This window comes from Gouania willdenowi, chromosome 3, assembly GCF_900634775.1.
Source record: "Gouania willdenowi chromosome 3, fGouWil2.1, whole genome shotgun sequence".
NCBI lineage: Eukaryota > Metazoa > Chordata > Actinopteri > Blenniiformes > Gobiesocidae > Gouania > Gouania willdenowi.
Window position 1 is genome coordinate 22,033,361 of NC_041046.1, and position 27,636 is coordinate 22,060,996.

General features: G+C 37.8%; 1 protein-coding gene across 2 annotated transcripts in view; it reads left to right on the top strand.

Moving 5' to 3' along the window:
- The window catches only part of kif26ba (kinesin family member 26Ba), a 111,136-nt gene that overhangs the window by 25,269 nt on the left and 58,231 nt on the right, over window positions 1-27,636 (top strand). For both annotated transcript variants that reach the window (XM_028434550.1, XM_028434557.1), the window contains 2 exons: window positions 6,140-6,820; window positions 15,323-15,498. In XM_028434550.1, coding sequence (XP_028290351.1) covers window positions 6,140-6,820; window positions 15,323-15,498 — 857 coding nt within the window. The remainder of the gene's footprint in view (window positions 1-6,139; window positions 6,821-15,322; window positions 15,499-27,636) is intronic.

Below are 27,636 nucleotides of genomic sequence, written 5' to 3' on the forward strand. Positions count from 1 at the left end.
CTTAACTTTATTTATCGAGCCCTTTAATGCTGGCACAAAGTGCTGTACACAATAAATACAAACAACAGCAAAACAATAAAATAAACTAAGTAAAACAAAAACAAAAAACTGATGTCATTATTAAGAACAACAGTGAATAAAGACAAACCACAGGGCACTGAAACAAGAGTCTCATACTGGTTTAAAAGCCGAGAGATAAAAAAAAATTTGCTATTCTTCCTATTATTTTTGTTAGTTAACATTAAAAACAGTCACATGCAGGTGAATAAAATAGTTTAATAACTTTATACGAAAAACAACCAAATGTGAGGATTAGGATTTCATAATTTAGGGAACTACAAATTGAATTAGTTAACAAAATAAAAAAAATTGAATAAACTGAATTAATAAAGACATTTTAAACTGTTGCCTTTAAACTGATTTACCACAGAAATGACTTCACTACCTTTATCGGTAAAGTTGTTCAGGGGGTGGAGGGTGAGGGATCTTGAGTGGGAGACCTGTGGTTGACCTCACTCACTGTAACATTTGTCCTATATATTATGTGCCCATTGATGCGCAGGATGCCATTTATTACCTGCGTGGTGGTGACCTTGTGTCAGACAGCTGACTCAATCATTCACACTCACAGGGAGACACACAGTATCATTCTCCATCACGATAACAATGTCCAGATAATGAACCACCAACACGGTCAAAATGTATCACTTTTACTTGAATATGTTTTTGCTGCTGCTGCTGCTCCTGGTGTGTGTGCGTGTGTGTCGTAGGTCTTCTGTTTGTGCAATATCCATAAAATTACCTTTTGTTGCTTAACTTATTTATTAGTCACACACACTCCCAAACTAGTATATACAAAAATGACCAACAGTTTTTAACTAGCAGTGTTTCACCACAACCTGCTGCTAAATAAAGTGTAAAAGTTTTAGAGAACCAGGAGTTTAATATTAGAGGCACTTCAGGATTGTTAAAGGAGCGTTTAAGTTTTAGCCCTTTATAAAATAATATTGTATTTTATTGACAGCTCAATTTTCAGAGTCCTTTACATCCTGCAGGCTCGTATACTATACTATACTAAAGGCAGGTGTTTTTAGCTGCCTCAAATAACATCTTCCTCTGCACCTTCAGGATTGGATATTTTCAACTCGGGATGTAACGATACAACTTTTTCATTTCCGATATGATACCGACGTTGCAGCCTTGCGTATTGGCCGATACTGCTATTAATCCGATATCAGCATGAATCATACATACTTTTTTTTTCTTTAATAAAAAATTAATAATGACTTATTTTGTGTGGAATGTTAAAAAAGGTTTGATCAAGTGATGTTACTCAAACAGAGAACAATAGAAAAACTGACCCATTTATTATGGTAACCAATTGGTTACATATATTTTAACCTTTAACATAATATCTACAGTAGTCTACAATTGAATAAAATAAATAAAAAAGGAATTGGGGGTGAAAAAAAAAAAAAATTGAATCCGATATTCGTTTTCAGGCAAATTTCGGACCAATATGCGATATCGATATCGGATCGGGACACCCCTATTTTCAACCACTCCTCTTCTGCCTGATTGTCAGAGCTGCTAAGTTTAGTTAGCATGGACCATCTTCATCTCTGTGTTGCTTCTCAGCCTATCACTGCACATGTGCTGCTCAGACTGTTTGTCTAACCTTGTAGAGGGACATGAATCACACTCTGCAGTGCAGAGACTGATTGAGTCACCCCCAGAATACTGATTAGGTCTAAGGTGATAGTGGAGCCTTTGAGAAATGGATAGATTTTATAAAGGAATGAAGAGGAAGGCGAAGAGCCGGAAATATGAGAACATTTTTATCTACAACTATCCTGTTCTGTTATTCTAAAACTTTCTTGTCAGTCATTTTTCATGTATTTGGTTTGTCTGACAACAAGAAAGCATGTTAATGAGAAACTAGGTTTACACCAACTGTAAAAATAAAACTGAAAGCTGTGTGATTTTTCACGTTATTTTTTTGCTTATTTATTCATTTTTGTTTTGGAAAAACAATTACCAGTAGTTTCATTTCTAATTCCCTCTTCTTTCAGCCCTTCAAAAACCTAAAGGAGATCATCTACTAAGATCTCAAATAGGTGCACATGCAGACAGGGTTGCCAACTCACAACTGAGTGTGCGAAATCGCCAAATAAAATTTGAAGCCTTTGAACGAGAGGTGAGCAGCCAGTGCAGTTCTCTCTTAACTATAAACACTTATTTATTTTATTTATTATTGATTTAGGCTTTATAAGCAATAATTTTAATGTCCGTCCATTAAAATTCTCAAATCTGCACAAAACAGGCCCCCTGGCAAAGGCCAGAAACTGTCCTTTTGGTGACATTGATCTTGAGTTACTGCAGCAACAAAAAAATAGCCGTCTGCAGCACACAAATATGAGCTACTGATCATGGCACAGAAGGTCAGAGCTGTGTCCAGTGTAGTGCTATGTTGTGCGCTCAGGCAGGACACTCGTGCCATCATGGCGCACATCACACATCTGGTCAGCGCTACATCTGGGCTGACACACTCACCATCAATGCTTTGGTCAGAGTGGTAGATCTGGGTCTAAACCCCGAGAACCTCAATGAATGCACCTAACTGCTGCTGCATCAGTGGCTTGTGTGTCTGTCTGCATGTGGCATTTATAAGAGGAGAGATTAAACACTCATGTTATTGTACAGTTGTACATCGTCACTTGGCCAAATGTGCACAAAAAACCTGGACGGAGGAAATGTGTGTTTGTAGATAAAGGGTTCCTTGTTACATTATATAACGAACATATTGAACACACGCCACTCACAAGCTCACCAATGCTTGAGATTCAGTGGTGTATGTGTATGAATATGTGTGGTTTTGTGGTTTGTTGACGAGGTGAAGAAAGTAGCTCTCAAGCTGAGATGTTGCCTTTTACCATTAATGAAAAGTTGCTCTATGTTGAGTTTTTTTCTTTACTTTTTGCTCTTGCACAGCCTATTAATGATACACACATGTTTATAAGACTGGTTAGAGCAACTGCCTGTTACTAAACCCAATGTGGTTGTGTTTAAACACGTTTGTCAGTCAGCTGCACTTTCTGTCTTAATGTCTGATTATCAATCCACTCTGAGATGTCCATCACACACCCATTGATCGGCCATATATACCCACTCAGGCATACTAAACTTGTAGCTTCATAAGTCATTTATTGACTAAATGTCATTAAGCAAAGAGTGCCTGGACATCATTTTGATTTATATTGCACATTCACTGCTCGTTTGCTGATGAGGTGTGTAAAACAACGGCTGACATGAACGTGTGTTCCTGAATGTATGAAGGAGAAGAATACGTATTTTAATGAAATGGCTTTTATTGTCCCCAGGATGAAGCATAAACATTACATTTTCCTACTAAACTGCACTGAAGATGGGAACATTTCCAAAAATCATTGTCAGATAATTACACAATGTGTTACAGGAAAGTCATCAGTGGTAACAGTGGTGTGAAGAGAAAGCACACATGGGCTCACCTATATTTAAACTGACTAAAAGATCACAGTCCTCTGATCAATCCCGGTCTATACCGGTGTCATGTACTGAGCGCGCATTGTACTGACATTGTATATGTGCATGCATGCACATGCGCACTACCGGAAAATGAGTTTTTGCTATAAAAAAAAAAAAAAAGAATAATTAATTTTTGTTTATTTTTGTTTTCAAAGTGACACGTATTTTATTTGTTTTGGATTATGTTAGGGTTGGGGTTGGGGTTGGGGTTAGGGTTTAGGTTAGTGTTATAATCTCAGTACGGAGGTAAACTCAGACCGTGACACCAGTCTATGTGTTGAAGTGTCCTTGGGCAAGACACTAAACCCAATATTGCTCCCAGTGGTTGACTCGCGCCTTGTATTGCAGCTCTGACCCATTGGTGTGTGAATGTGAGTGTGAATGAGCTGATATGTAAAGCACTTTGTGACCTCTGTCTCTGAAAGGAGCTATATAAATAAAGATTACTTACTTACTTATTCATAAGAATTATAGCATTCAGTGACAAAATTCTGATTTAAAAATATATATCCGTGTGTGTGTATGTGTATGTTTCTTACTTGTTAACTCTGGTACACAGAGCCAGACTCTTGTCAGAGGATTTAGAAGGCTTGGCTCAGTTAAAGTAGCTCCAATTAGTCTGGAAAGCATTCACACACATTAAGCACATAACCCGTACCCGACATGCCCCATTCACAACGTTCTGTGTATTTACAGATGACTGCCAAGGCAAATTGGACAAAGGTTCTCATACACAGATACATGCACTTTTGGATTTAGGGGTTGCTTGACTCTCATTTAATCTCAACTGAGTTCAATTAGGTGTGGTAACCTGTAAATGGAGGGACAATATAATGAGTTCTTTTGGATTTTTCAGCCACTTATGTTACTGACCCTTGAGATTTTAGCCATTTAAAATTTGTTGCACATTCAGAGAGAAACTCTGCTCTAACTAATATGCTTCAAATCCATTTTGGCACATTTGAAGCATCAATGTCAAAATAGCACCTTAACATCAAGAGTGCTTCACTATCCTTGTGAGAACTGGCAATAAGCCTTTTCACAATCTCAGTACTACCGCATTAGGTCAAAGGTCAAGAGGGATAAACTTGCCATGGCTGATGGTGTAGGAAGCGAGTCTGACAGAGATTTAGACTATTTCTCCTGCTGGAGCGTTGATTCCTTGAAACGGCGTCGTATCGGTCTCCAAGGCAGAAAGACCGAGTTGAAGCTGAAGCTAATGCTGCACACGAGCTGATAATTCTGTTTTTTCCTGACTTTTCAAACTGTTTCAACTGATGGCGTTACTGCAGTTCACTTATTGGCCTGTTTAGTGTCCATCTTGTGCACTTCCTTCAAATTTATAAACTGAATTAAAATAATAGCTTAATAAAAAAATTATCATAGACCTGGTTAATGAATGATGTACCTCGTAAATTTACCTTTTCAAAGTGAGAACTCATACTTTCCTTTTCACAATCAATAATCATGATACATTTTATTTATAAGCACTTTTCAAAAACTCAAAAGACACTTTACAGTTGTTATAACAACGACACAAGTCAAAAAAGAAACCAACAGCAATAAAGTAAATACAGAAAATACATAAAAATCAAAAGTTAAAAGTGTGGGAGAGAAGTGTGGAAGCAGAGGTGGTCTGTTGCTTTGATACGGCTTCTCCCATCGGTTTTATAAAAGTGCTCAGATATGTGCATCATTCCCGGGTAGAGTCAGAATCCGCCCGCTGGAGACCCAGGTAGTTGGTATTTTCATTCACCAGGGGTGGAAGCGAGGGCATTCCCCTCGCTTCCACACTGCTGCTCGGATCGGCCGAAATCGTCATCAGCGGTAAACCCTGGACACCTCCTCGAGTCTGAATATGTGTAATATTAATAATATAATCACTATTAAAACACTAACAATCTCTGGAATAACATTACAAACACTGTTAGGTTGGAATTATCCACAGAGTGAACGAGCTGGTTTAGGTTTATATCCTTCTCGACCTATGACCCCCCAGGTCACACATGCGCATTTCCAGAGTGTGAAAAGGCTTATTCTTTCTGAGTTAAGTTACAGTTTTATTAAATATGTTAATACAACAAAACAACAACATATGAAACAGTTGAAAACACTAACCAAACAAAAACAAACAGTTTTTTTTAACAGTAAATAACAGTTCTGAGCAATATGGCACAAACAGTCTGTCCTTCTGTGTCAGCAGGGACTGGAAAGTAATAAAAAAGATACATTATCAAAGACATAAAACTATCTGTGCATCTTTGTGCAAGCAAGTCTACACATGTGCAAGGATACATTAATGCACAAACACATACTGTATAAATTCTGACCACAGACTTGCAAATGATACTTGCATTGCACTCAATTTGTGCTCTTTGTACATTCAAATCAGCATTTGCAAATGTGTGGGATGTGTTTTTGCTTCATGTTCACTTCATGTTCACTACAGACTCGGAATTATTCTATTCATACTTAAATATAAATATAATACTTGTTTAAATATTCTGATTGTAATCGCTATGTTACTGTAATACCTATGTACATGCTCATACGTCTCTTCTGTCTTTCCTTCTAGGACCCTTCGTTCTCCCTCCTTCTTCACGATAAGCTTCAGGTACCCAACAGTTCTCGGCGAGCGTGGAACGAGCACGACAGTCGGTGTGACGTCTGTGCAACCCACCTAACTCAGCTCAAACAAGAAGCTGTGCGCATGGTCCTGACCCTCGACCAGTGGGATTTGTCCCCTCCTTCTTCTCCACCTTCCTTGATTGGACAGTATAGCACTCCAGGTCCACTGGGAGCTTCAGGGATACCAGGATGTACTGTTTCACGTGACTGGCCCCCACTTTTTTTTCCTTCCTCCTCCACTTCCTCAACTTCTACTGTTTCACATGTTCCTCACCCATCCACTCGCTCACCCTCTCCAAGCCCCAGCCAGACTCCAACACCCAGTCCAAACCATGGACCTTTAAACAGTCATGGGAGTCCCTCGGGTGGCCAAACAACAAGCTCTGCTCCCCTGAACCTACAACCCCAAGGTTCAGGACACAGGTTGGGGTCCAAACCTAGCTCTCTGGGCCTTGGAGGTGGTGTGGACAAGAGAAATGGCTCCCCAAGTTCAGGAAAAGCATCTGCTGCTCACCAGCAACCAGTGATTGGTGTTGGGAGCCCTGGGAATAACAGCAGCAATGGAAACAGATCAACACCTCAGCACCTGAACCGAACCAATGGTGGAGTCACACTCTATCCATTTCAGGTAAGCTACGTGTTCAAGCATGCTTGGTCATGATTAACATCAAACACCTTTTGTTTAAAACTGGGCCTACTTTTGGATAATATTGCAAATGTAAAGCATTTTTCCTTGAAACCAAATAAAAATTGTTAAAATACTAAGAATGGAGCAATAGCTCAACATTTCACATTTAATTTAGGGATGCTGGTCTTTAAATTTTAATTCTGTCTATATAATAAACACGAGATGTACACAAAATATCTTGGATTAAGGCATGATGTGCCGTGACTCTAATGGTAAGGATAAAGATAAAAGAAAATGCTTTAGGATGAGACAGGAAGAGGATGGTGGGAAGGAGAAACTGCCTGAGGTGAACAACAGTCCAGAGGTGTATGAAGGGAGACATGGAGAGGGGAGACTCTAGGGGTGTGTGTGTGTGGAAATGTGTGTGAGTGTGTTGTGCAGATGTAATAATTCATTCAGTGATAATTAGGGCTCAGGGGACTTTATGTCACATAGCCCTGGAACCCCTTGTATTTCTCTCTTTGTCCCTGTCTCTCTCTTACACACACACACACACACACACACACACACACACACACACACACACACACACACACACACACACACACACACACACACACACACACACACACACTATGCTTCATTCAATACTTTCTGGTTATTATTTCTCAGTCTCGCTCACACTTTCATATTCATATACTTCTCTTGCTCTTGCCCATTTGTCTGTGCATTCTTATTCAGCCCCCGACTGGAATTAGGTACAGGAAGAGGAAAATTACAATACTATTCAATATTTTTGTCTTGCTAAATGGACACAAATATATATATATTTTTTTTTCTCCGTCTTGTCTTTATTTTGTCTTACATTCTGTAGTTACATCCATTATAAAGCTTACATTACTAGGTGATTTGTGGGACAGTAGCATTATGGCTAAGATGTTAATTCTTTACATCCCAGTTGGCTCACTAAGCCTTTAATGTCCTTAATTGCTCAATTAATGTATACCAGCGTTACATTTACCCACTGTGACTCAACTAAATTTGAGATTTGGGTTCATCATGTATATTACGTAGGTAAAGTAAAGCTATTTAATCTAATTTAATCCACCTAATTTAGACAAGTCCTACTGATGTGAGTTGGTCTGTTTCGTTGGAGCCAACAATGATCTGTCAGTTCAAATGCAGCACCATGTTTTCTACTTGCGCTTGCATAGAGATTACACTGCATGCTTTATGCATTTAAAGCTTTTAGAGGCAATAAAAAAGTTCAGATAAATCCATAGTGTTGGCCTAATACATCAATAAATCGAAGATTATTGGCTCAAAAAAGATGTAAGAGGTTGAAAACTGCTGCTCGAAAGTTTGTTTTCTATTTCACCTTAAATAATTTGTTGACATTGTTGAAAAGATTTTGTGCATCCCATTGTGGACTGGAGTAATGTAGATGGATGCTGAGAACAGTTTTTCTTTCTTCATTCTTACCATGATTTCTTGTGTTTCTTCTTCAGACAAGAAGGTAAGTAATTCACTAGACACATTTTTTGGGGGGCAAACACAAGAAATCACGGTAAGAATGAAGGAAGAACACTTCTATGTATCAGTTTACAGGACTCCACGTCCCACAATGCCATGTGCAAAACTTTAAAGAAAATATCAACAAACGGACTGTTTACAGCGGGGATGAAAACTAACCTTTTAAGCCAGTGGCTCTCAAACAATTTTGTGACAACCATACAACTACTCCAAATAATAATAGTAATTTTTTTAAATGTGCTGCTTTGTATGCACTCATTTCACAATTTTTTTTTTTAAATATTTTGTTAATAAATATTTAATGAGTAATATAGTTGTCTTTGTCACATTTAATTTGGCAGTAGTAAATAATTATGCACATTTACAGATACAGATAGATTTACAGATTTACAGTGATAACACATGTTATAAAGGCTATTTCGCACAACAGGTGTGGCTTCAGATTTTTACTTGTCCTTTGGTGTACCTTGGGCACAAAAGGTTTGGGAACAACTGTTTTAGGCAATGCAAGGCAAATGTGTTTGTATAGCTTATCTCGCACAAAAGGCCATTCAGTGTGCTTTATATGATCAAAAAGTGTAAGTCGAGTAAATGATCTTAGATATATTGAGCTATGAGGCCCACACTATGACTTTATCTTATTATTTTCTTTGTCTCCAGCAGCTATAATATCTGAGCTCTAATCAATCTCTGTATGCACTCAAAATTGATTTAATTTCCTGATTTATTTGCACCTTGCACCATTCAGCAACTAGTGACATTCAAATGTAACACCTAGCTGCACTTTGTCTTGTATTTCTGGGTTTTTTTCTTTCATTTTGTCGCTCTGACCTATTACTAGTTGGAGATAGCCTTGTCCTGAAGAATACGTGTGAGACCTATGACAAATTATAAAAGCCAGCTAATAGGCTCATAACATTTTAATTAGCTGTGTGTGTGCGTGTGTACGTGTGCGTGTGTGTCTTAGTGTTTCGAATGCTGTGACATTGACATTAATGGTGTTTCAGCAGCAAAAGAGAAACGTGGTAATAAATCATCCTCATTGGAGGAAAGGGAGGTGAAGAGAGAAGAAGAGGAGGAGATGATGAGAGGAGAGATGATCAAAAAATGGAAATAGGAGGTAGAGATGAGGGAAGACTGCCGTGAAGTAGAAAAGGGTGATGAAGAGATTTAGAACAGATGACAATTAGAGGGTGCAGCAGCTGGCATTTTAATAACAATATGTCATGATTCTTTACAAAGTGTGCATTCAGGGACATTGCTGAGTTATCACAAAACCTCATTATGTTTTTGCTGTGGGATTTGTTTTTTTTTTTTTTGCTCATGATGGAAAAACTGGTTTGCTTCTTACAAAACAGGATGACAGTTGGATGTTCTACTGTAGCATCCAGGGAGCTTTCATAGGTGGATGATTGAAAGGAAGCCAAATGGGAAATACCTTTTCTGCTTTTCAGCAAAAAAGAAAAATTGTGGATTGAAAGAAAGAAGAATAAGAGGGATCCAAATAGGTATTCCCAGTTTAAATGTGTATGCATTTGGGAAAATGCGTCTCATTTATTTGAAACAACTCTCCCAAATATTGCAGAAGGTAGTTTTAATAGCTAGTGTGAGCTCAAAAGATCTAGTTACGCTGACACACGCATTACACTAAGGGAAAGCGCTAAAAAATAAATACCAGCCTCCCAACAGAACTACAATCATAATCCTGCTGGATCAACAGTCTGAAAGATGACAACCACCTCATTTTATGTTTTTAACGATCATAATTTTGCTCTCGCAGTGTGCTGACAAAGAATAGAAGCATTGTTAGTGGAAACAAAGTGGTCCCATTATAACTTCTCTATAGTGCTGTACAGCAGGACCCTCCAAGTACCACACCATGAAATCAGGATTTCTTGATAATCATTTATTTTGGAACTATAAATTGGGCCACAGTATAACTTCCTTTTGCTCCATGTAGATGAAAACCTGACTAATCTAACCAATCAGTGGTGGGAAAGAGGCTAAAATACTGCTCCACATTATGGTTGCATGTTCCATTGTAAGTGGATCTGGAACTTTTTTTTATTATTATTAGAAAAATAGCAATCCTTCAAAATTGTTTTCACAAAATAAATATCATTACTACAAACATGCAATGCTCTGAACCTAAACTAAACTAAAGCCATCTGCTGAAAAAGATGCAGAGGGTTTGATTACTTGACTTTCACGTCCATCCTAATAGTGTTTTTTTCTTCTTTATAATCTTTTTAATCTTTAACCTTTTTTTTTACCTTTCTTTAATCCCACATCTGTCCTTGAGTGAAACATACATGTAATCAGTTCACTTGGGATACAGTCATTGATTATATAAAGCCATGACTTTATATTTCAAAGAGCAACATCAATCCAAAAAGACAAAATATGTTTCCTTGCAGCAAAGGTCAGAATGTTATAAAACCACTAAGCCACTTGTGATTTACATTATTAATATGATCATCTGTGAAGCAAAGTAAGTAACACTTTGAATCCAGCTGAATTGTCCATTAAAAATAATGGACAATTCATTTACAGTACAATGCTAGACCAGTATCTCTGCAATCTAACCCAAGAGCATACAGGTACCTCACTCCCTCTCTCAGATTTACATTTCTATCAGAGGTGAAACTTTCAAGAATATTTTGGTTTTTAAGACAGGCTTTATGTATATGGGTGTGATGCACATTTTGGAACTGTGTGGACTTACAGATACAGATATGTTCATTGCGTTGGACCAGCACATTTAAAGGAGCATAGGGCAGGATCAAAAAACAAGCCTTTATAGTGACATGACGCCCATTAATGTAACTGCAGCCATCAGCAAACCCGTGCAGGCTTTCTGGAACAGTAGTTTGGTCCATCGCGGTTGTCTTTTTTCAACTAATAATGCAGCACACAGTCTGTTCAATGCAATAGGGTGATATGTGTGTGGGCTCATTCCTTTTGGTTTTAAACGCTTAGCATTAAAATAATTTTGTTTTTTTCTCATCACAAACTCTTTTATTACATTCTTTCTGAAATACTCTACACTAACTCCCATTAATTTGGGCAACCATCATTGAAGTGCTAGAGTAGGTAGTTGTGTACCAATCATAAGTTCAGCTCATCATCTATTGAGCTGGCTAAGCCACTTAACGTGTTGTGTTTGTGTTCATACCTGTGTTTTGTGTAGGCTAGGGCTGGGCAAAAATCGATTTAATTGATTTATTGAATTTGTAGTTAAAAAGTTTGAAAAAAAACAAAATATGTTTTTTAAATTAAAAAATAATATATATATTTTTTCCCACCAGTTTTTCTGACTTTTTTGCGTTCCGTCCTTGTGGGTTTCGCACTATGCTGAGATGCTAGGGGAAGAGTTTTTCATTTTTTTAATTGTAATGTTATATGTTATACAATATGTATGTGCAAAATTTAAGCTAATTTGAAGTTGCTGTTGCAGTTTTGCTTAAACCTGGGTTAAAGCTTGAAATTGTTCAATGACAGACCCTCATTTACTTTGTAATTTGGGATTGTTCTATGCATTTTAACTCTTGAGGACAATTGCAGCAATAAAGTTGCATTTTTGACATAACATCGGATGTCTGCAGTATTTTTTAAGTGCATTGAAAAAAAAAAATGAAATCGAAACTCAAATTTTTCTTTCAAAAATCTGAGATTTTTTATTTTAGACAAAATTGCCCAGCGCTAGTGTAGGCTTATTATTAATACCATGGTTACAGTTAGTTGTGTGTGTGTGCATGTGCGTGTGCACTTTATACCAGTAAATGCTCGATAGGTGATAAAAGCACCAGGCTCCATAATTTAGGTCCATTTACTAACTGTACACATACACAATTATAAAACCACGTGAACACAGTGCACCGTTTGTTTCATAAAGATCTAAAAATGAAGGCTTGTGTTTGGAATTATGTGTTTGAACCAATGAAGGACTTTAAGAGAGACAAATGTAGAGGTGTGGATGCTGGGAAAAAGGTGTTTGTCTCCTAATGAAGACGAATGAAGCTTAATTTCCCTCTTTCTTACTGCAGACAGAGATGTAACTGTTGTCGTGTAAAGGAGTAGTGTGAGAGTGGCATATGAAATGTTTCTCCCACTGATTCAAGCTGTACGTTGATAGAACAATCACAGAACCAGTGCTATGTCGTTGCTGTATAATTATTGCTACATGCACCTGTCATATTCCTCTCAGTTTTCTCTACTACTACTGCCTGTACCTTTCCATCTCTTACTGTACCTAATAGTCCCATAGGAACCATTAGTATTTTATTCAATGTTGCACAGCTCAATTTATGACCAACTGTTGTGAAAACAGCTCAGCAGTTTAGTTCCTGTGAGAAAACCTGAATAGACCAAACCTAATGACTCATGAGAACAAATAGATTTTACCTTATTAAGTATAATAGCTTACTGGTAATTACAGCTTTAGTTTACCTTACTCAGATACAGAATTTATCTACCTACATTTATGGAGGAGGAGGTTTGAGATGAGTTTAACAAGAGTTAAAGGAAACACAGTGGACATATTGAGATTTCAATTGATTATCAAGATGGATTTTTCCACTGCATATTTTAGTCCTCATTGTGGTTTGCCATTAAGGATAACAGTGTTGTAGCAGGCAGTGTGACAGGAATTTCAATTGACTGCTGAGCTGAATAGGTTGGCATGCAATTTTTAACAGATTCATGGTCCCCAAGAAAGGTATCCAAATGACTTTGGTGATTCTCTCATCACATTCATATTAAGGTTTAATCTTTCATCTGTAATGATGGAGATTAATGTTAGTCCAACAGAACAGACTCAGAACAGACATGGAAACACTTTTGGGCCCAGAACAGGGTTATGAATGTATACAGTTAGTTAACTTAGAATTTTCTTCCACCACAGAAACATATTGTAAGTAGTCAATGTAATGGATATTCAACAATAATGTAACAAAGAAATTAGAGCAGTGATGCCTCAAATAATCACAAATACTGTAATGTTGTTTTCACTGTTGGCTTTATTGAAATTACTAAAAAGATATTGTTTAACAGTTTGTGAGGGTAAACTCCAGTTATTTTTTTTTGTCCATTTTTGTTGATTCCCCTGCCAAATATCCTTCATCCAATTCCTCAGCTTGGTCGTAGTAAAGCAGAAGCTCTGCTAATTTGTCCGCGGACTCATTGCACCAATGTAGACTCTTAACTTTGTATGCACAACAATACGCTGCAATACAGCACACAGAGGCAGTTTTACTCTAGTCACAGTCAGCATAATAGGCAGTGTGGCCATGTTTCGACCCTGAGCAGGTCATTTTCCTCCTTCCATTCACAGAATTTATGGGTAACTCGCACAAATGCACAGATATTCCTGGAGCAGTGGATATTTATTCCATATGGTCATGGCTACTTTAATAATGCAGAGGTAGCAAGCCAGGTCACAGCATTTATAATAGGAATAAATACTCTGTGGAGTAAGGTATATAAACTATAGAGGCGTCTCATTTCCAACAGGTAATTTATCATGGCAGTGTGCAGCAGGCCTGGACGCCAAGAGCCCTCAGCAGTAAATATAGTCACAATGGTGCAGATTTACAGACAAACATGCACAGGTGCAGAGAAGTGCAAATATGTGCTAAACCAGAGCGTATCACTACTCACACTAGAGACAGAGGGAATCTTACAAAAGCTATCACTTCTTTATCAAAGCATGTGTCTTTTTAGAGCTATGGTGGCTAAGGATAACAGCACATTTAAATATAGTCAATAATCAATATAGTTCATTAATAACTATGTTACATTAGAAAGCTTACATAACACACAGTTAAATGTATTCCACAAAAGCTTTTTTTACTCCTGTGTGTGAACACTGACATGTTCTCAAACATGTTCAGACACGTAAAATTGTTAAACCAAGCTCTAACTCATTCACTCAGAGGCTACATTGCTTCGTGGGAAAATTCAAGTCCAGTTTTGCATCTCTGCCGACAAATACTGAGTTTACAATGCCAGGCACAAAGATGTACATTTATGGCTATCGCTAAGTCATGAGCTAAGTGCCATTTCAATTTTTTCTTTTGATCTTATAAGTATTCCCTTGTACCACAGCACTAAATGCTTCTTAGTATACTTGGAAATAAATCTGATGAATGTTTTATTGCCTTTTTTTGCAATGCAGAGGTGTGTTCACACCTTTCTGCATTGCAACAAATCTTTCCTCACACTTGTCTCCCATGTTTGATCATGTGTGAAACTGAAGATTGATACTTGCTGTGTATGCATGTTTATTGCTTCGCACAGTCAGAAATTATTATGCATAACATGGATACACTCAAAGAAAGCCCCTCTATAATAATGCGTCGACCAAAAGGAATGGTACAATGCATGGTTTTTTTTTTATAATTAAAGGGGAAAATGTTCATGATTAGCATAACCAGAGTCAATATAGGCCATATTATTTTTTATCCTAATATTTAGTTAATCAGCAATTGTATCTTATTAATAAGCAATGGAACATGACAGAGAATAATTTAAGGTAATAGAGAGAAGTCATAATACAAGAAATTTTCTTTTGAAAAAAACCATTGAGAGGATGTGTTTGTTTATTTTTTATTCACCCACACAACAATCAGATTATTTGAAGGTTAATCTGTTTTTTCTCTTCTTGAAAATCCAAAACTAAATTAATTGTATTATTTTGCTCACCATCGTGTTTTTAAAAAGGAATACCAATAATAAAGAAAAGATGTTCAAATCATTCTTAAAAGTACTTCAATTATTCTTCAACCAGAATGAGCTTGATTTGTGGGGGGTTAGATTGTCTTATAAGGCTACATTTGATCAATGCAGTTAGCTTGATCACACATATTTGGGAGAAAAATAAATACTCATGTTTTTTGTACCATTCAGTTCCCACTGTGTCTTTTTTTCACTCCCAGTGAACCATTTCTGTCTCTCTTTGCTTCCCACCAGATCTCCCAGATGGTTTCAGAAGCCTCAAGAGAAGGGTCGACTGAAGCGACATTAAACCGATGTAACACTCACTCTCCTTCTCACACCAGCTCAACAGCGCACACAAACTCTCCCTCTCACTCTCCAGCTGTAACGGCACCGACTACCACCTCTGCAGCCGCCTCTTTCTTTGCCAGGTGAGACACCTGCTCATGAATACACCATTGAAAGAACATATCGTAAATACATTTCAGGTGAGAACAACACCTTGTTTTTGACGAATTATTGTTACTGCATATATTCCTTTTCTTTCTTAAAAAAAAATAAGTTAATCCATTTTACATAGAGGAAAAGAGGGACACACTATCAGGACATACATGGGTTAAATCTTTTCTGGTTTATATTAAAGCTTGTAGACCATTCAGGTTGTCTTGTTCAGTGATTATGTCAACTGTTTGCGTGTGTGAAATACACTAATATATGCATTAGACAAAGCTATGTATCTATAAATTGTCTGCAGCTGAATTCTTTTACCCATTTCTATCTCTAGTTGTTTTTTGGTGTATTTAACACAATTGACAGCCTTCTTTCATTGCTGCTGGCTGAGCAGGTATCCTGTAGAATTACAATTACAATTTCATTTTGCAAATAAATGTATCGAAAACGACGTACAACATGACAACAACATGCAATATGTAGAATCGAGCAGGGACTAGTAACAAATGTAGGGACTTTATCTTGTGTTATTGGATAGTTTTCTGATGTTTGAGAGACATGAAAGCATGTATTACTCACTGCTGTGGAAGGGGGCGGGCCGCGCCCTTGCATGCCGTGGGGTGGCCCCTGCTTGGGCGGTGCCCTGCGAGGCCGGGGTCTGCGGCTCTGCCGCCTTGGGGCTGCGCATGCCGGTATGGCGGTCAGGCTGGGCCCTTGAGGGGGGACTGACTTTAGTAATAACTAAGGCTCATCACATTGATAAAAGGTGATCTGGGGCGCTCTAGGGGGCTCGGCCGGTGCGCCTGGAGTCCGGTGGGGCTACTTGCAGCGTCCCCTTGGTGCCCTAGGTGGCTGGGGATGTGGTTGTTGTCGCTGTTCCCTTCCCCCTCACCTACATGTAACACTGCCCTCTTATATCCTCCCTAAAATAGTGTTTCTTACCCTTCCTTAGGGAGGGCTGGTGATGGTCACAATTATGCAATAAAATAAATTCATTTATTTATTTGCAATAACAAAACATGCATTGCTGTCTTAAAAAGTTTGCACTTCTTGTTGTGTTGACCTTTGACAGCATGTGCAGGCAAAGAAAAAAAAAATAATATATAAAACAATGGGACTGTCCCTTCTCTCACATCGTGAACACACACTGACTTATGACGAGCAGCTCGAGCAGCCTATAATCATACTTAAAACAGCTCATGGCCTCGCCCAGTTGGTAGAAAGATCTCTGATTGGCTGAAGTCCAGCGTCACGCTCCTGTATTTCTGAAGGTCATTTACAGGTCCAGGAGAAGGAGCAGAGATTCACTGTCCACTCAGATCACTTTGGATTACAATATGCTCAAAGATGATTATGAATTTTTGACCAAATAACACCAAAAAAAATTACATATTGCAGCTTTAACATCCCACAGTGATGGCCCAGGTTGGAGTCGACCGATTACAAGATTGCTTAACCGTTACGTCACTAACGTACAACATAAGTGGTGCACTCCCAAATTACTCAAACCACACCACTTATGTGCACCCCTGTTTTTTGTCCACCCCTGTTTAAATATATCTTCATTACACATATTTTCAGTCAATATTACATAGAGAAATAAGAACTAGCTTAATAAAAAAGTAACAATCTGACAAATAGTTTATAGCTGTGACATTAAAGGTGGAGTCCACAACTCTCAGATCCCTCTTGCCCCTCCCTCAGAGGAGCTAACAAGCTATCGTTAGTCCGACACCAACATCACAGTAATATAACATGCTCTGTTAAAAGCATATTACTGCAGTGCTTCTCTCTCTCAATGTGCACACACCTCAACAGCAGCGGCAGCAAAAACACAGTGTCACTTACAGCAGCCCATACAGAGGTTGCTACACGCACACAAACAACACATGCACTACAGAGTTCTAGTGTAACAATTACAAATCAAACATAATGTAAATCAAGCAGCAGTAATTACCTTTCAAGCAGAAAAGTCTCTAATTCCATCTTCTACTCTTCCAGAACATACACTGCAAAAAAAGATGGCACAGCAGCCCGGTAAAGGGGCGGGGCCTGTGAGCAACAGCTGTCAGACAGTCCATCAAACACAATCCTGGCTCTGATTGGTTCTTTTTGCTCGGTCGCGGTGTATTCTGGCAATCTGCCAAAGGCTGCAGGAGCAGCAGTGGGGACTCAATGAGCCTGTTTTTTTTCACACAAACTTCTAGTTTGATGTAAAGCTTTCCTTACATAGTGACAGCTTTAGCAAATATGACAAAAAGTTACTTTTATAAGAGTTGCAGACTGCACCTTTAATCAAATAGTTTGTGTCATCCTCTGTCAAAGCTCCAAAATAAACTTAACTCTAACTTTTTTTGTTATGTATTCCTGAAATATGTACACTAGAGCAGATTTATGCACTCTTTTTCACACTTTGGAAGACAAAATAATAAAAAATGAATGCTAATATGCAATATAGAAGCATGTTTACTTTGCATGAAAAATACATTAGTTATCAGTCATTGCTTATTGATGAGCTATGTAATCAAATCTGAAGAAATGCTGAGTGGCACAATATGAATATGACATTGATAAAGTGAGTCAATTATTGATGAAAAACATTGTAGGCTGTAAATGAATGAGTGAATTATTCATGGTGACTCCAGACAGAGTGTCACAGTATCTTTTTTTTTTTTTTACTTTTTATTTTATGATTTTTCGAAATTCAACATAGATCAAAACAAAGACAAAAAAAAAAAAAAAAAAAAGTAAATAAATAAATACAGTCTGTGGGGTACTACAAAATAAAAGTACAACTTGAAATTAGCTTTATAATGAGTCCACTTGAGCCAACATTTTTTAAATTTACTAACTTTCAATCTCAGATGAAAGGTCATTTTTTCCATCACATAAATTTCCTCCACAATGTCTCTCCATTGATTCAGTGTCGGAGGGTCACTTTTTAACCAGGTTCTTGTTATAGCTTTCTTGCTAGCCATCAGCATTATTTTAAACAAATAAGTCCTCCTTTTGGACAGCACTCTCCGACAACATGCCGAGATACATGATATGTGATTCCGCCGGTATTTTATATGCAAAAACCTTTTCCATTTTGAGTACAATTTTTGGCCAAAAAGGTTGAATTTTTACACAATTCCAAAATAAATGGGAATGATTGGCACTCAAACTGCCACAAAGTCTCCAGCACTGTTGAGGAATTTTCAATCGTTTACTTTTAATGTGTGGAGTGAGGAAGAATCTCGTCAAGTTTTTCCATCCAAATTCTCTCCATTGTCTCGAACTGGTTGAAGTGTGCTGTAATAGACATGCAGAATGCCAATCCTCCTCTGACAATTCAATTTTTAACTCCTTTTCCCATTTTTGTCTAACATACCACTAATTATTCTGGGGTGCATTTTGCAGGCATTTACACAGTTTAGAAACAATTTCAGAGGGTAAACATCTATATGCTCCAATCATGATATCTATTATATCACTTCCCTCCTGTGAGATCTGATTTATAATTTCTGTATTAAAAAAATGTCTCAATTGGAAATATCTAAAGTCTGTTTTATCAAGATCAAATTAGATTACCTTGATCACACGGTTTACTAGTTTTATCCCCCAATCTGGTTTGCAGGTGACATATTGAATAGTTCAGCTCAATACGTTTCCATTTGGAATCATATTCTGGTGAACACCATTGAACAATGTTTCTCAACTGGGCACCTCGAAAATATTCTTTAAAATTAGGAAGAGTAAGCCCCCCTCTTTTTTTGTCCAGCTGTAATGTTTTTAATCTTACTCTGGGTTTGGCGCCTTTCAAAATGAATCTGCTAACTAATTTGTTTCATTTGACGAATTGTGAGTCTGGTATTTGTATTGGTAGAGACATGAACAGATAAAGTAATCGAGGTAATACCTTCATTTTTATGGCCTCTATTCTAGAACTGAGCTCCATAACTAGGGCAGACCATTTTGCCAAATCTTTTTGGATTATGTCATTAATCTTTGAATAATTTACTTCATACAGTGAACTTATTTCTCTTGTCAAGTAAACACCCAGATATTTTACCTTGTCTGAGTCCCATTTCAATTTGTATTTCTGTCTGATTGAGTCTAAGGGGTGATTGTTAAGACAGAGAACTTGAGTCTTTGATATATTTAGTTTATACCCAGATTTTCCTCCAAAGTGTTTTAGGATTTTCATTAATTGGGGGAAAGTAGAATTAGGGTTCTGGAGGTATAATATTATATCATCGGCAAAAAGTCCTATTCGATGCTCCTCCTTGGAAATTGTGACTCCTTTAATGTCAGTACTTTGCCGTATATGCTGGGCCAATGGTTCAATAAACAGTGCAAAGAGGGCGGGGCTAAGGCCGCAACCCTGCCTTGTACCTCTGGAAAGTTCAAATCTATCTGTTAAGTCACCATTTATTTTTATTCTTGCCGTTGGCCTGTGGTATAAGGCCTGGATACACTTAATGATAGCATCATTAAAGCCCAATCTTTTCAGAGTAGCAAAGAGAAAGGTCCATGAAACCCTGTCAAATGCCTTTTCGGCATCGAGACTTACTAAAGCTGTTGGCATGTTTCGATTTTTGATCTCACTTATTATGTAATGTGCGTCGTATGTTGTCTTGTGTTTGCCGACCTTTTATAAATCCTGTCTGGTCTTCATCAATCAGTTCTGGAAGAAAGGGCTCGATTCGTTTAGAGATTATAGAGGTGAATAGCTTATAGTCTACGTTTAAAATAGAGATGGGACAATAGGACTCACAATACTCCTTATTTTTAATATAATAATACTAATCACGGATGATTTAAGCCACTATAGTCACTGAAGTGGCGTTCAGTGTGAACGCACCTTTAGAACAGGCTCATATTCCTCAAATGCCGGCTTATTTCACCTATCAGGGTGAATAAATCACTCTCTTCCGGGTGGTTGCCATGGCAGCTCGAGTAATCGCTGATCCATTGATGATGGCTTTTAATCGCGCGCGTACACAAAAGTAACCCAAGGTTTACATACTCAGGGTTGATTGACCCACTTCTTCATACCAGCTGTAATGGAATCCGATACCCAGAGTTTCCCATCGCGGGGTATGTTGACCCAGAGTTTATGGATAGACGCAGAGTTTGTTAACCCTCCTTTATGGAATACCCCTCTGGTGATCTCATCTGCAATCATTAAGTATCAGTACTTCACAAACATATGGTTAAAATTCCAGGTATTGGCCAGATGTTTTTTGTTCATTTATGAGCAAAACCCTGTTAATGACTAAAATGTGTGTGTAATGGTGCATGTGTCGCTGTGCGTGAACATGTGTTTCTAAATGTGTCCATATCACTGAGCAGACTGCCTTGGACCCAAGTGCAGGAATAAAACAGAGAAAAGAAGAATATCAGGTGAAGAGTTCCAGTTTTAGTAATGTCTTTACAAAAGCAGAACACAAACAACTGGATGACCAATAACTAACTAAACATGAAGCCTGATTAAATAAACTGCAGCAAAACAATAAATGATAAACGGAAGATGGACTGGGAGGGAATAAAAAAAGCCAAGGAGGAAGACAAACTGACAAACATTCAGAGGCCAAACACAGCTTATTATTTTTCTCCAAAGGATCATTTTAGACTTCTATGGCCCTTGGCAATTTTGATCTTTATCGGATAATAAATTAACATTACCATGCATTCCAAAACAACTAATTACTCAATATTCCCCACAAGATTGAAATACACAGTAGCCAAAATAGACCATATATGTGAAGGTACTGATCTTAACCGAAATACAATAACAGACTTAACACCCGACTCCTGAAACAAAAGAACACACTGCAACCATAATGAACTGAAACTGAACCTGAATTGAAAGTCAGTGTCTGCCTCAAACTAGAGCCTCACAATATATATATAAAAAAACCAAGATAAATCAAAACAAGGTCCCAAAAGCCTGACATAAAACTGGCCCACTGAAAAGTTCAATTATTTCTGAAGACAGACCTTAAGATTTAATGAAGACATGTAGAATCCCCACCCCCCATCCCTTCAAAGAAATGTGTTTAGTCACTTTTTACTCCTCCCGTAGCCTCTGTAGATGGTAATGTGACTCTTTAGTGTAGTGATGCACACATCACCCATGTTTTCCTGTCACAAGAATAACATAGTTTCACCAAAAAACAATTTAATCTTTGATTTGGTGGATTATGGTCAGTGGGTGCAGCTGTGAAGTGTTGGTAATCCAAGGCATGTTTTAGTTCATACACTTAGACATTAACTGCATTCAGAAACACACACACAGATACACAAAAACAAATGCCCGTGTCGACATTATACCTCCTATTATCTGATTCCGTTTTTCTCCTTTAGCCATTCTCTCTCCCACTCTCTACCTCTGAAACCCTCTCATGTTTTTATGCAACTGCTTTTTCACTCATTCTCCCACTGCTTTCCTCTCACCTTATTGTACTTTTACGTCTCTCCTCATTTTCTCAGTTTTCACACTGACCTTTCCCTTACCTATGCTAATGTGCATGTGAGTCATTTCTTTCATTAATACCATTCTGCTTGTGAATGTGTTGCACTTGCACCGTTGTCGTACATCTCTGTGCTGCAGTGGGCCTCTAGGGATGCTGGACCAAGGGATAGAGACAAGCTGTGGAGTGTAAATGCTCTTCTGGGGGAAGGGACTTTCTACCAGTGCTGGAATGTTTTTACTGCATGCTCCAAGAATGGGATATTGAGGGATTTGTGTGTATGTGTGTGTCAGGGGAGGAAATTGGATGGAGAAGAAGGGTTTTGTATTATTTTCTGGCTGAAATTGATGTATTTTTATTTTATAGTATTCAATCAAATGATATGATCAGTTACTATATATTTCATTTCTAATCCTGAGCCTTATATGAAGAAATGTGACAATTACTGTACGTGTTATTTAAATTACACAGTGTAGTGGTACCAATAGTAGAGCCAGCTTTCCATAAAGGATCTAACTCGGTCACGCTTTACAGCGATGATGATGGTGATGATGATGATTATGATGATGATGATCAAGGAGAGAGATTTTAACTGTGACTTGGACAGAAGAATGCGCCGATCCTCAGTCACACTGCAATAATCTGATCAATGATCTGATCAAATCAACCTGTACATTGTTTATCAATGAAGGCGTTTCAAATTAAAAGTGTACTTTATAATTTTCACGGATTTCAATGACATTTACAAGCGTTGGGAAAACTCCAGGTCCCTTAATGAATTATGGTATTAGAGTTAATTTTGTGATTGTTAATACTCACGTTAACGTGGTTCATAGCTAACACCCTGAGCTGGAACCAGTCAATCATCCTTACTTGTTTAATCCTTCAGCCAATTTAGATAAACTGATTACCCATGATTACATCCATTTTTTTTGTTGTTTCTTTTTTTTTTTTTACTGTGGAATGACATTGGTGTACCTGGAGAAAAACCATTTAAGCATAAGGAAAAAACATTTTCCACTGTACAGCATAGAACCTTTATATAACCACTGTTTACATCAAGGCTGTAACCTTTAATCCACATCTTATAATGCACGATAGGACTGAATGCTACAGCTTTTCAATACAATAAAGTGGTGCAAAGCTAATACAAAACTGCAATAAGCAGAAAGTAGGCTGCTAGTTTTCCCAAGAGATATTTGTTGCTGTCACATGAGATTTAAAGTTGGACATGTCTGTTCTTTCACATTCTTTATTTCTGAGGAGAAATACCTTTTTTCCTGTCATTAATTGACATTTAGGCTCAAGGTTGGAAATCATGTCTGATATTTTAAGGCAGCATGAAAAATGACACTGAGAAAGTAAACCAGCAGATTTGGGCTGATCCACGCAGATCAGGGTAAAATATTGAGGAGCTTACACGTCAAGGTACATACAAGACAAACAACCATGACAAAACATGATAAGATGATCATGAATCCATGTTGAACATAGTCTATTAATAATTTATGGCTATGGCTTGTATCCTCTCTCAGTGCAGCTTTTATGGTGGATCCTAATTGTATGCCAAAGGAGGTTTAGTTGTTGGCTGCACATTGATAGGTATTGCTAGTGAAGCTATTGTTGTGTACTTTCTGTTTCCACTGAAAGTTATTCAAGGTGTGGTTAGATGTAGTATTCTCCTTGAAAGAGTGGAGCGGTACCTTTGCTATAACTTTGTTCAGCTGGGTCAAACTCCCTCATTATTCTGGACTGTGTTCAGTAAGTTAAACCTGCTTGAATGAAGAGGCAAAATGTGCCTCAATAAGAGCTCATTTAGCCGTCTAGGAACCACTGTGCCACAGACGTACTGGCCCGTAGACCATTTGGTGCCAAGCTTCGCACCTGACTCACTTAGGTCAATTCAATTGCAATTTTTATGGAAGTCGAAAAGGAAAAATCATTAATGAATGAGAGGCATTTGATTCTATGCACTTCTGCCTGCTCCACAGAGCGGTGACAGCATCTTCAGCACTTCCCAAACATACACACAGGCTGTGTTCAAAATGGCATACTCCGTACTACACACTACAAACTCAATGAGTATATACTGTCTACTATATACAATAAGTATCATTAAGGGGATTAGGATGATGACCGTTCCCACTGAAGTATATTTCCAAGTTTCTCAAGATACATATGAAACCAACAACCACAAAAATCTGAAGCACGCTGAGGGTAAATATCTCGCCACCATTGAAAGTTCTGAAAACATTTTAAGTGAGAAAGTGACCAAGTATATTATCAACATTTGATCATTAAATCCATAAAACTCATGGAAACACATTTCATGGCGACATTTTAGACATTTTCGAAGACCTGCTGTTGACAAAACTTCCGATTAATTTGAAAATCAAGAGCTCAATTTATAAAAGTTAATGGAAAACAAGGAGAAATGCTTTTATTTTGAAAAGGGGAGGATTTTACAATCTGCTCGCGATGCATCATGAGGCGGTTGAGATTGACTAGTGTGCATACTGTGCATACTTCGAAAATGTCCCGATATAGTATACATCCGGGTGTTTCTCGCGTACTGAAGCTTTCCATACTTTTTAATGTAAATGCACTACATAGTCATTTTGACGTATGAGTGGTACGTTAGTATGCAATTTAGAACACAGCCACAGACTCAACCACGTACATCAGAGGGTTAATAGCAACGTCCTCTTTTCACGGCTGGATTATACAAACAAACTGGGTTTCCCAGGGCCCCTGAACACAACATAGTAATTCAGATGATCGTAACTCCGCTCATATTTGCTCAATCAAAAAAATTCCATTAGTTTATGAAAGCTAAGAAGTTGCTTTTTATAGCCAGTGTTGGTGAATTGCGGTAATTTTACTCATGTGATGGAAACATTAAAGATGCCGCTTTGTTTTGATGAAATTGGCACGAGGAAAAGAGAAGAGAGAGAGCGATTAAAAAAGACCAAATAGCGACGGATTTAATTAAAAATGAAGACTCTTTTGGATGATAAAACCACCATGGATGGAGGTTCAAAGGGACTTGAAAACAAAGGAGGAAACTAAGCCCATAAAGGTAAGATTCAGTTAATTTCTGGATCAATAAATGTCGTTCTGCTTTTGTGTAGCTAGTCTTTGTGTACATTAATATAAGTGTAAATAGATGCTTTTAATGTGTGAGACAGTTTAGGACAGAGTATTTGTGTGTTTGTTCAAACTTCGTGTGTGTGTGTGTGTGTGTGTGTGTATTTATCTCCATCACTTTAAGTTTTCTTTTTGATGAACATCCAATGAAATGACAATATCTAACTCTTCTTTCATTTCTTCTTCTTTAAGTCCAAGCAGAGTGGACACGCCCCTCCATTGGACATTAAAACCATGAGCTGACCCTCCAGTTTCCATCATCTGGTCTAGACCTCATCACTTCCACAGACAACAGACAGAATAAAGCTCAGAGTCAACATGGGACCATGGGATGCACTTATTTATTGAAATGTAGATTAAATGATTCTTTAATGTTCTGTAAGCCTTGAGTTTTTTTCTCCATATTTTTAATTTCTAGGAGGAGATGTTTCTCATTGTCTCAGTTATTATATGATATGTTTAAACCACAGATTGTTATAATGCATAATAAAGCTGATTGACTTGAGTCATCACTAATTTCACATTGTTTTTAAGTCTTGGTATTAAAAGACTTTAACAGGACAACAATGATGTGCAGGGCTGCACTAATGTTGTCCCCATACAATAATAATATGAATAATAACAACAACCACTGCACACGCCACCAGAGATGCTTCCAGTAAATATTTTACAAATCTATGATGTAACAAAAAAAGTTCACTGATGCTGACATTAAAATATTGTGTGACACTAAAGATATACAAGTTATTTTGGGAAGAGTCATATTTACGATTAAAAGTGATTGTATTATATCATAAAGTTTATAATTCTCAGAGAGAAATGAAAGTCTTAAAATCAGTCATATTTGATACAAATCCACAACTATTAGATATAAATTCATATTGATACACCTGTCAGTCATTAGTAAAGGTCATAATTACGAGATAAAGTCTTAATTATGCTTTGAATAACAAGTTAAAAGTGGAAGACTAATATATTTAGGTCATTGGCTCATCTTTCTTTATTTCTGTCCACAGCATAATCGTATATTTAGTTCCTAAAAATGTGTTTATGGCTAATTTAATGGCCTAAAATGCACTGATTTTTGCCTGATTTAAAATTAATTAAAATGTAGGCTATGTTTTACTGATGACAGAAAATAAAAATAATGATATAGCTTGTTAACTCTGCCTAAAAGCTTTTATTTCGGTGTGATTTGTAAAGTGTCTAACATGTGTCCATGTTTTCAATAACACATCCATGAAACACAATTGCTGCTTTACCTATTTAAGATAAGATGATGAAAATAGTCAGGAATGTTAATTTATACACACATCTGCTTCTCACAGTTTATATACGAGGCCTATTTGGAATTGGGTCGCAAGGTTTTTTTTTAAAAAAAAACTGATGAAGTTTGGGAACCACTTCCCTACAGGGCATAGTGCGCCAGGGGTCCTGCAGATGGACTTTGCTGTGACCTTGCCTGATTTTTAGGAACACGCCACCAACAACACAGTGAGCTAAAAGCTAATTTGAGCAAACAGGCGCTGAAGGCAAAGAACAGCGCAAAGCTGCACTTTAGATCGCTGTAATAGCACCCTATACGTCCTTCACTCTGTCTCTGTCTGTATCTCCCTCTGCTGACGAGCTGCTAAATAGAATGTAATTAGCTGCTGAACCAACAACACAGCCCAAGGACACCAGACATAAATCAACTCTCTGTGTGTGTTTCAAGTAAAGGTGTTTGTGATTGTGTGAAAGGAAGAAGAAAACAAAGCAGCAGCCCATTACCAGCAGGTCTATTTGTGACCCGTGCTGCGTTTTAACAAGGGATGGATCTGTGACAGGATAGAGGGGAATACGAGCACGAAAGAATCGATGCATGTAAGGAAGGCTGAATGTAAGGAAGGCTGAATGGATGTGTGGAGGGCAGGGAGAGGGGACAGCAAAGGATGAGGGATGCTGTGTCAGTAATGGGAGAGAAGACTGGGATAAAGGAAAGACAAAACAAGATTGGTGCAGAGTGACAGGGATTGAGATAACTGGAGGGAGATGAGAGGTAGAGAGCAGTGGAGGAATGAAGGTAATGGAGAATAGGGTGAAAGGATGAGACTGATGGATGGAAAACAAGTGCCCTTCACTGGAGGGGTTAGATTGGAGGAGAGACACTTAGCTAAATCCCAGGCCACTTGTCATTAACCGTTACAGGTCAGGTGTGTGAGTTCATGTGTGTAGTGTATCATGCTGCTTCTGTGACGCAGATTAAACCATGCGCGGTAGGAGAACAAAATAAGGAAAAAATAATAGAACCTGTACATGCATAATTATATGCTTAGTTGGTGTGATTGAGCTCATGGATGTACAATATAAAACAATGACGTTGTCGAGAAGGCATCATCTTAATGAACGTTCAGGCATTGTCGTAGAGAAATCTTACTCAGCTGTGAGCAGTGGAAAAAGGAGAATTACATGCTATTAAATAACTAACCCTTTTCCAGAGAAACCACACATGGATGCATTGATGCCATTTCTCAC